The 11,375-nt window shown below is 38.2% G+C and overlaps 1 protein-coding gene across 1 annotated transcript; it reads right to left on the bottom strand.

The window, feature by feature from the left end:
• Nucleotides 1-372: 372 nt before the first annotated feature.
• Nucleotides 373-1,977, bottom strand: SOCS6 (suppressor of cytokine signaling 6; the record flags this gene model as incomplete). Its single annotated transcript, XM_084260910.1, has 1 exon — nucleotides 373-1,977. One exon carries the CDS (start codon nucleotides 1,975-1,977, stop codon nucleotides 373-375), a length of 1,605 nt encoding a protein of 534 aa, XP_084117036.1.
• Nucleotides 1,978-11,375: the final 9,398 nt, after the last annotated feature.

The following is an 11,375-nucleotide window of genomic DNA, read 5'->3' as shown; positions in this document are numbered from 1 at the left end:
TTGAATACACATGAAATGTGCTTTCAATGCATAAAAATCACAGTGGATAGCAGCAAAGGACTTGGGGGAAATTAAGGAGAATTTGATCATTCACATTGTGATTAATCTGCACATTGATGAAAGATAGCTATTTCACACTTCTAAAAATAAACTTGAGATCATTCTTTCCAAAAATAAAAGCCCCCCAAAATACACAAACCCCCCAAAACAAACATAAATCCAAATGCATTACTTATCTTTTACACACAAAAAATGAAATATTTTTTATGGCAGCAAAAGATTTTGATAATAATGAAAGTCTGTAAACTGTAATTCAATCTCTTTTTGTTGTCGTTGTTCCCAAAGTGCAAGATGCAAGATTCCCATAAGCTTTCAGTAGTGCTTTTCCTGTAAATAATCCTTCATTTTGTTTGGCAAAGGCAGTTTCTGAATCAGGTCTATTCTGGTGTACTGACGTATTACAAAACGACACAGGTACTGCAAAGAACGCACCTGCATAAACCGAGACACCGGATTCGTCAGTCTCACTGGGTACGTCGCAGATCCAGGCAGCCGGGACCTCGAATAGCAGAAAGCTCCATTTTCAGAGTCCCTGATTGAATGTTCAATTAAGTCAACTATAGATGTATGTCCCTCCACATCTGGTTGTTCATAAAAGCTAAACCTACCGTTTGAGTGTTCAATCCTAGTGTGAAGAGTTTTTCCATGGGAACGAAAACTCAAGCTGAGAAGGTAACGGTCATCAGAACTATCTCGAACGAGAAACGAGCCATCAGGCACATTAGCTAATTTTCCCTCCGCCTCCCAGCGTGTGATGGGGCCCCAGTACCACCCTTGTTTTGCAAGTTTTTTCAGTTCTTCCGTGAGGCTTGTCACAACCATAGGACCACTGTTCTGTACAGAATCGTAGACTCTTCCAACTCCAGGGGCAGTGTTAGGATCAAAATTCAAGTGGCAGCGCATACTTTCAGCCACGTGGGCATCTGTGCCATTCAATCCATTGAAGTTCCTTTGGATTTGATTATTCTGCATTGGAGGTAGCAAAGGTGAGAGTGGAGGGACATCGTTGTGATTAACTCTTGGGCTTTGCAACATGACTCCTGTGGTACCAATCAATAAACCGTTCACCGTCTGGTCCACAAAGATATCCGGTGCAACGACCACATCCTGATCCACTTGGCTCTCTTCTTCATGGAAAGCGTTTCCCCCCACTTGAGAAGAAACAGTGGAAACTTCCATGGGCGAGGAACTATCCAGACAGTAACTACGCGATCCTTCCAAAGGATACATTCCCTCATCTAAAGGCACAGTATACTGAATGTAGTCCTGAGGCATTAATCCAATAACTACAGGCACATGTTCATCGATATGAAGATGCAAGTCTCCGTTCTGAGATTCCGTGTTTTTCAATGCATTGTTTTGTTCCTGGAACACGTTCTCCGACTGCAAGTCATGGAAGTCCTTCCGAACACCATTCAGCGCTGGGCTTGGATTAGAGGAATGGACCAAGGCCTTGACTTTCACTTCCATTTTGATGCAAGTCTCTTCTGAATTTGTGGGTCGAAGGGGCCACGGAGTGGGACTGTAATGGTGGTTACGGAGGGAAGTGGATCTCAGAGGTCTTTGAGCTCGCACATCTTTGAAGGTTATTGGAGCAGATGAGGAAGAAAAGGTGTCATCATCTGCAGAGCTTACAGATGGTGTGCTGCCTTTGCCTTTCTGTTTTTGTTTTGCTGAAAGCCTCCTTTTTAACGTACCCATTAAACTTTCACTTTTTGATCTATTTTTGCCTCCTTTTTCATCTTCACTATTGACTTCACAACTAGCCAAATCTTTGCCATAGCAGCTGCCAAACAAGGAGTCATCTTTTCCAAATTCACTTAACGATGGCTGCTGAACCACTACAAAGTCGCTTTCATCTTTACTTTTATTTAAGTTAAAGGACTTGCGAATTGTTTTGAGACTAATTTTCTTCATTATGACAAGTTACCAAGTCTGGCTGATGAGCAGTGCTTGCGGTGATATAGCCCTAACACATGCAGAGCAGCTTCTGCTTCATTTATGTGTTTTATCCAGCTTCATTTAACTTCAAGAGCCATTTTCTGGAAACAAATAAAAAACCAATTAATTTTACAAAATAAGTATTTTTTAAATTTCCCCCTCCCTAAAGAAAACAGAAGTTACAGTACTTAGGTAGTGGGCATCAAATAAAAGTAAATATAAAGAGATGATCTGGAAACCAATCAGGCACAAAAAATGAACTTCTCTGAAAGAAAAGTGATTTCCAGACTTTGTTTTAGGTATAGAGGAGGTCACACCACAGGCCCTCTTTACCTAATACTATCAAAGCTTTTCGTCCTCCACTACTTCTGCCTAGACTGAATGGACACATCTGCCCAATTCCTACACAACTCCCACTTGGCATCTTCCAGAGTCATGTACTCAGCCCCTCCATAAAATTTACTTCTATTTTGTTTAAGATTTGGTTTTTTGGGTTTGTTTTTGGTTTCTTTTATTGTTGTTGTTGCTGTGGATTTTAACGTCAGACCTTCCAAAGCAAACAGCTCTGCAGAAAGAGGAAGAACAAGAATGGAAAGATGAGAGGGAAATTGCTGCTGACACAGAAGTAGGTGCTACAGTCAGTAACACCCATTTTTCCATGTACCTCCAAAGGCATGTTATGTTAGCAGCACTAAACACAGCCACAAGCCTGGCTCCAGGCTTAGCATGGCAAGCTGGAGGAGTCTAAGAATCTTTCAAGGAATCTTCCAAGTTTACGGGACTGAGGGGAAAGTAATACAGCCCTTATGTATGCACTTCTCACTTTTCTTCCATGGCATCACAATACAAGCAACTGAGAAAAACAGTAAGATGAACTGAACTAAGTTTTATCAACTGAACAATAACATTTTCTTAAACAACAATTCAAAAAATGCATAAAAGCCTAGAAGGAGAGTGATTAACATAATGAAACAGCAATCCATTGACTATTACTCTTGTCCAGACCAACTTTTGTGGTTCTCAAGTACACAAAGGCTAAAGGATCTTACCCAAAGCAAACTAGAAGACAATGCAAGGCATCTAAGTATTTTGAACTTCAAAATACCTTGAATAATACCTTGTTGCTGGGGTTTGAACACCACTGTCATAATCAGGAGAAGCACTAAAGCTTGATTTACTTGGATTTGTACCCTAGTCGTATCTTCAAATTCTGTACACTATCTGCATTTTTAGCTCATATTTAATATGAGCTCCATATGTCTGCAATAGTTGAGAAATATGGAAGTACCGAAAACCAACCATGAGTAGAATATATTTAGTTGGTTTTATATGCCTGAAATCTGGCATATCAGAATAACTGACAAAGTACAGTAATTAAAAGCTAGATACAGATAGAGGAACTTGCATGTTAATTAAACGCAGATTCAAAATGCCGTGTTGACTTTCTATTCCTAAACTACTTGGATCTCGCCATCTTGACAATTTACATCTCTCTCTTCATTGTACCTGACCAAATGAACCTACAGCACAAGTGAAAAATACAGCTTCAGAATTCTACACTGCTCCTGAACTGACAGGGAGTGTTTGCTCATTTGATGCATTTAGCTGTGCCTTTGTGCATGTAGTGCCAAAAGCCTGGGAACCCTCACCTTAGACCGTCCCTCTTGTGAGATTTCCAATATTCTCCCAACTGCTTCTGACATCCACAAACTGACACTATTTCCACTTTACCTGATACATATCCCCATCCTTGTGGGAAGTACCTCATACTGTTTGCAATTCCTGACTCTAAAAAAGCAGGCATGAAATAAAACATGCCTTCTAAGCTAGGCAGAAATAACATTGCTGACTGAGGAGAGAATGCTGTATAGAGCCCCAAACTGTCTGGTTCACCAATTATTTTTTCCTTGGTGCATTTCAAAATAATTAGTTACCTAAAATTGGAATGAAGGAAGGAACTGTTTCTTCAGCTTCTTTCAAGTAACAAGCTTAGCCTTATGGAGCACAGGTTTTTATCACGTACTAGTCTTTCAGTATCAAATCTGGGGTTTCTTACAAATGAAAATGCAATATCTAAAAATAATCTCAGCAGCTAAATCTCTATGGCAGCATATAGAGAAGTCAAAATTTTGTGCTTTCAGAGCAATTACTAAGTCTGCTTGAGCAAAAAAAGTGGTTTGCATCTACCAGCCTACCGTAGACGACAATATCTTTATCAAGCTAAATGCATGACTGTCCAAATGCATGACTCATTACTTCTATCACTGCAACATTTCACTTAAAGAAAAAAGTGTGAAGTTCAAATATTAACCACATAAAGAATATGTACATATCCAGAAGCCCAGCTCATTCATCCAAAAGACGACAATAAAACCTAGTGAATGACAGTCCAGGTCAAAGCTCCCTGAATTAAACTGAACACACCTACAGATGAAAGCAAGCCTCTAAAAAAACACCCCATGACATCTCTTACACGTATTTCAAGCAAGACAGGAGAAAGCAAACGCACCTTGAAGCCAAATACCCTAATTGATCCAGATACTCATCCTTCTTTGCAAATACTTCAAAAATACCAGCAACTCTTAAACACATTAATGTGCAATGCAAAGCACTGTATAAATAGCCCTCAATATAAGATATACTCATACATTGGCAAGTGTAGAATTTTCCAGTGTCTATATCTAGGAGAGCTGAAACAGAAGAGCCCAGCATGCACGTCTTCTTGGAATACATTCAAATGAGCTACTCACAACCCTCAGCACTGCAACAGCTTCACTAGTATTTTGTACTAATTACGGCATCACCGAAGACTCCCACTGATGTGCTCTTCCAGTGCCATCTGCTGTACAGTGAATTTAGACAGCTTAACTAGAGACACCTCCAGAAATTCTGCTGGCAGGTATTTGCGACTATAAACAGGCTCTGAACTATGCCAGTGTACTCCCAAAGCCTGGTGGATATATATAGAGAAATACCTGGAACACACAGATCAAAAATGGGAAGTTATTCAGACCCAGAAAGAGAACAAGATGTTGACAGAATGAAGAATCAGAGTGAAATTCTGACTTAGGAATTTTCCTCACGAATTCTGTATCCTGGTATCTTTTCATGCAGGTTGACAAAACACAGGACTCCTGACAAAAATTACCTGGACTAGCAGATTACTACTAAGCGAACACTGTGGTCCCATTGGCATTTATATAAAAAAAATTAAATCAAAACTAAAGTTGCAGATCTCATTCTGAAAAACATGTGTTAATCTCACACAAATGTGAAATTATTAGTGAAAGGATTTAAAGCTAAAACACTGAAGGCTGCTTCTCAGAAATCTGAACAGCAGATCATGCAATCATGTATTATTTGTTATTACAGTGGGCAGCACTGACTCAAGAAAAACTACAAAAGCTTAAAAATGTTTGTGCAAATTCAGTTTGAATATTCAACACGTCAGAGTAGTTTCAGTTTGACTCAGCAAAACTGTTTGGGTTGACTGTAATCACCCAGCTATCTCCATGCAGGGTTCACAAAAGTACACCCGCAAGAAGTTTTATTGCATATGCGACCTTTACTTGTTTCTCTTTTTCACACCTTAGGTTAGGTGTAATCATTTCCAGAGACAATTTCTATAAACAATATTGCCAGAATACCTCACTCCAGAAATAAAACAGCATTAACTTCTGAGAGTGAAGCCAGAAACCATCAATACCGGAAACAGAGCAAAACATAACTCTTAGTCAAACGAAGACCTTTTTAAATTTTTTTATTTAAAATGTGATCATAAAAAGGGCTTGAAAATATTAATTAGTGCTGCTTCAAGTAACTTAGATTTTCCTAAAATATATGTTAACCTGTTCATTTATTTCTGTAAAGTTAAACCATGGAGAATTAAACTTTTTAACCCACAGCTGCATTATTCCTGAGAAGTCTGGTTATTATGAATTAGAATTATATCATCTTTTTTCTTACTGTGAATCATAGTAAGGTTTAAATCATGTCCTACTTCAAATTAAGCAGATATTCCTTCAGAACATTTGACACAACTGTGTATGGAACTAAACTGCAAAGTGTTGCCAGTTGAGGAACAATCATGAAAAATATGTTCTGGAGATTTAGAAGTTCCAATTTTGACAAAAGTTTTTTCACCATGAGGACAGCTGGGCAGAAGACAATGTTCCTCAAAAAAGTTGCAGAATCTCCAGGTTTGTAGGTTTCTAAGATCCAACTATGTAATACTTGGAGAAACCTTGTCTGATCTCAGGGCCAAAAGAAGGTTGGACTTGAGACAATTCTGAGGTCCTTTTCAAACTCAATTATTCTGTAACTCTAGGACTTTAAAATATTGAGCAGTCTTAAATTTAGTTAAGCTTCATATTTTAGATTTTTATTTCTAATAAAAATTCATGTCTGAATAATATCTAGGAATTTAATTTCCAACTTCAATGCAGGAAACTATTTATACTGTAGAGCAGAAGATCATTCAGTTTATAAACAAAATGTAAAAGCTAGAATTAGCTGCAAGTGTTGCACTAAAGAGTATTTTTCTTCCATGGAATCACAACACACATTTCAAATGTGTCATATTTTTAACATAATTCTTAATATAAAGAAAATAACTAAAAATACATTAAAATTAAAAAATGTTTCTGCATTCCCGGGGCACAGCAAGCACAGGTCAGATAATTAAGTCTAGCCTAATTACCTGCAGAAGTATGAAGTATTACTCCCCTGCTGCCCCCAAACTCTCACTGAAATATATATTCATGCATTACTTGGAAGAGTGCTTCAACAACAACATCTTAAGATACCAGAGCTTTCAAGTGTTGTATTTAGGAAATTCCAAAATATCTACATTTATTCCAGAATTCCTAAATCTAGATATAAATTAGTAAGAAGCTGTTCTTCATACTTGCTTCCATTAATTTTACTTTAATAATGAAGACTATCACTATAATCTATTTCTTCAGACCAGTAACAGCAAGTATCAACTCAAGATATTTCTTTCTATGTACTTACAGTTCCAGTCTACCTGAGCACTAAAAATGCACATAAAATTAAGCAAGGAGAGATTAAATGCCTATTTCAAAACCTATCAGTTTCTGATAGAACATACACACTACATGGAAACTTCCAGCTTTCTCACTACGGATGCCATTAGCATACTACAGGTACTGAGTTTTTTTCTATCACTGAACTTTAGGTAAATTCCTACATTGTATTATACTGTAATATGAAGAATCTTTAAATGACATAATCTGAATTCCTTTGCATACTCTTATTGAAAAGAACAAAAAACCAGATGACTTTACTAATGGCTTAATTGGTAATGGATGAACACTAATTTATATATATGACTGCAAATTTTCTAAAAGCCCATCCTTTCTGCATACCTGCTTGTTTAGTGAGTGCAGAGAAATTCGTATGCATGCCTTCATACAAAGTTGGGACAAGGTGGTAAAAAAAAATTAAAAATACTGTAGAGAAGCCTATCTGAAAGTACTTTCTACTCTTAACAGTTCAAGAGTAATTAAAGCCTCCTATTTTTAAGCAAGCTAATCAAAGACCTGGCCACCGATTAGATGTTATGCACCACAAATGTAAACTTCCACCCTCTAAGATTTGAGCAGCTGAGAAAAGTGCTGTCTAGAGACCAATATAATTTAATAGGTATTGCACAAACTACAATTTAAAACAAAAAATCCCAGCAGTACATCATGTAATGTCTCCTATATTTTTTCCCTCCTTTTACAAAGCTTGAAGGGAAAACAGTGAAGCGAGGACTCATGATCTAACACCATACAGAGTTATCCTAACCACTATTAGCAACCTTTAGCAAAGGTAGCCCTTTGGAAATAAGCGGAGAAGTAGGATAAGATAGTAATGAAAACTTGAGATGAAGGGGTTTTTCTTCACTATCATTAGTGGAATTAACTGTATGCAAAGCCAGGAAATAAACCATTGAAGAAGTCAGAATACCATGCCTGCTCATCCGTGCCCTGCTGCTGAAAAAGGATGTCCCTAAATGTCTGGATTTCCCTGACTTTTTTTTTTTTTCCCCTCCTTTAAATACTACTTAATCCATGGCAGCTTGCAAGTCCTGTTCTTCTTTCCCATATTTGGTTGCAGGACAGAATATTTCTATCTGATTGGTAGTTTTCCTCTGGAGAGTAACTGAAGAGTGTTAAATGGCATCTTTGTATTACAGTTCATCTGTGTATATACAGCCTGGTAACTACAATAATCTCACCACTGCAATAGCCAAACACAGCAACTAACAGTCCTCACCCCAGATCACATCTCCCTTACACAGGGATGGCTGGTTGGGATGCATGCCTGCTCCTGAGCTACCACAGACACACTAACCTGGTGCATTAAACTGAACCCAGCGCTAGTTGGTATTAGCTGGTATCAACTCAGGAACATGCACAGCATCACAAGACCAGGATTGCTGCTGGAACAGGAAGCTCTGGGGGAGCTGGGTAGATGATGGCCAGAACAGTAACCACTCGAGCCACTCCTGATACATCTCTCACCAACTGGGAATCAACACCCAAAAGGGGGGAACAAAGCAGACCATACTTTTGATACACTTACTAAAGGACTGGCACAAGTACCACCTCTCATCACTTCCTTTTAAGCAGACATCTGATAAAGTATACTACTAAAAATATTTTTCAAGCATGCTAAAAGCTATGGGGAAACAGAAAGCTACAACTTGGCTCTGAGACCCCAGTGAACTCACAGTGAAGGGAAAATGAGTTAGCAAAAACAACCCGGTAGATCAATGTATGCCAAATCACTGAAAAAGAGAAAAGTGAAACATTTTTGCTGAATAAAATGAGAGAAGTCACTAAAGTAGCCTGATGCCCATGTGCATGCATTTCACTGCAGGAAATCATACTGAGTGCAAAATTTTCTTTTTCTCATAGTTGTGCAGAGGCAGACTAAGATTTAGAATAATGGTCAGGCTCAGTTTTCATTTTTTACTATTTTACAAGACTGCAGCAGCCAGCCTTGCAGCAGGCTGTCAGCAAAAATTACGTTTAACTTCATAAGCCAAGGTTAGATTTCCTGGGAGATGATATATGAGAATTCCTTTCCAAGTAAGGGTTCACCATGCTTCTCCATCCTGACAAGAGGGTGGATACACCAAAGTGTTTCTCCTCCATTGTAAAGCACAGTAGTACCCTCAGCTTGATAACAAGGAGGACTTTATTATCTAACCTATTTATGCAATCTTCTTAAACCTTAATACAGTTATGTTAGGAGTCTAAACATTTGTAAGACTACAATTCTCTACAAACCAGCTTCTCATTTAGCAATAAAGATCAACATCACATTCTGTATAAAAGAATTTTTTAAGTTTTGCTACAAGCTTTTTGTAAAGTTACCTGTAGAAGCCAGTATACAATTTAAAATAATAAACTGCCTTTGGCAAGGAACTGATTCTGTGACTACTTATTTAAGAACATAAGCATTTGAATTTAATAAAATGAAAACAAAAGAAAGAAGTGTAGAGATAGTCGGGGGGATGATTGCATTTCTGTGCTTGTTTTTATGAAGAAGTATGCACAAATGCTTAAATCCTTGAACACATGTTGAAAAGAATAAGCCATCTAATTGTATGGATGGAGGCACCAAAGTCCAATTCTAGATGCACCTTGCTTCTGAATCCCGATGCATTCTGAAATGTAATTTAGAAGTGCTATCCATCCATTTATAGCATACAGCAGAAAAATGCAAATAAGCCAGACCATTCTCTCAAAGTGATTTTTGTGGTCAGCAATAATCTGACTGTACTTCTTATATTAGTGACTAAACAACTTAAATGTGAGAAACAGCTTTGCAGCCCTTCCAAAAAAGGGAAGAAAACATTTAGTAGACATGCTGCAGCTGAATATTACCACTTCATGCTGAATTGCACTGATGTTGGTTTCGCTTTCAAAGTTTATACCAGGCTACTCAAGCCTTGTATTTCTACAGCTAGCAGAGAAACACCAGCACTGCGTACAACTTCCAACACACAAATGAAGCCAGCAGAAGAGGGTCTCCTGCCAACAGGTATGTTGATGGGAAGACATAAAACAGGTACCGCAAGTGATCTTTCCTACAGCACTATCAAAACAGACACTAAGCTCCTGAGGCCAAACCTCTGCCCACAATGAACCCACCCCGCAGTACATGGGGGCATGTACCAATCAGCCAGTTCGGAAATAGACCACTCGCTTTGCATGCGTACGTGCTTGCCTGCATCCAGGAAAACAAGGCTAGAAGAGAAAGGAAGACAGTCTGAGGGGAAGGATGAAAATACTGGAAAACTAACAGAAAGAAAAACCTTGTACCATATTTCTGCTGAAAATTATAAAAAAATCTTACATGTGATCACCACCTATTTCACTACACCACTTGCTGGCATAAATACTTTTGGTTTTTTTAAATGTTGCCATTCTCCCTGAATCAGGAGCTTTTAATCTTTACCATCATCATGTTTGCTTCTGCCTGTCCAATTAACCTGTAGCAACAACCAAGTATGACTGATAATGATAATTATGCTTTTCTTAAGGTACAACACATGAAATTCTGTTCTTGAGGATAAGAAATGAAAAACCTAAGCAACACATCAGGAGAGCAATAAAGTCACATTCACAGGAGAAAAAGCAGCCAAAAAAAAACAACCCACCAAAAACGCAACCAAAACCAAACCAAAAAAACACCACAATGCTAGCCCTAACTTATCTGCAACACTTCACTAGCCAACAGGTAGCTTCACAGCACATATCTGTAAAACTGGTATATGACCAGCAAGTTGTAAACTGTTCACCTTCCCACTTCCATTTATGGTTATGTACAGACAGCCATAAACACGCAACTGTCCTTTGTTCCTACACGTAACGTTCACCTGGCATCAAAGACACACAAAACCAGAAAAAAGGTATGCACAAATTATTTCAGGGTAGTATAATTTTCAAAATATCCAGAAAAAAAAGTCTTTGTAAAAATACCCCCAAAGCCTAGTGATCAAATTAATGTTTTTCATTAAGTAATAATTCAAACTTATCTACTCTATTCCACTAGTAACGAAATACTGTTAAACTCTAAGAGACATTCATTCCACACAGATTTGTCTAACATGTAGATTAGATGGGGGGAAAAAAAGCAGCTGCAATAGGTTTTTTAATAGACTAGTCTGAAAATTCACTACACAGAAAGACAGGATTCTGCTTTTCCACCATATCAAGTACAGTCATGTTCTGCACGTGGAGGACCTGTGCTTGAAGCAAGATTCATTTTCCCATTTTTCAGCTCCTCTAGACAGTCTGAACGCTTGGCAATCCACTGCAGCCCTACACTGCTCTTGTGCCTACCACTGTGCCTCC

The sequence above is a fragment of the Gallinula chloropus genome (genome assembly GCF_964237585.1).
Source record: "Gallinula chloropus genome assembly, chromosome: 2".
Taxonomy (NCBI): domain Eukaryota; kingdom Metazoa; phylum Chordata; class Aves; order Gruiformes; family Rallidae; genus Gallinula; species Gallinula chloropus.
Note: the sequence above shows the minus strand (reverse complement) of the source record. Positions and strands in the feature narration are given on the sequence as shown.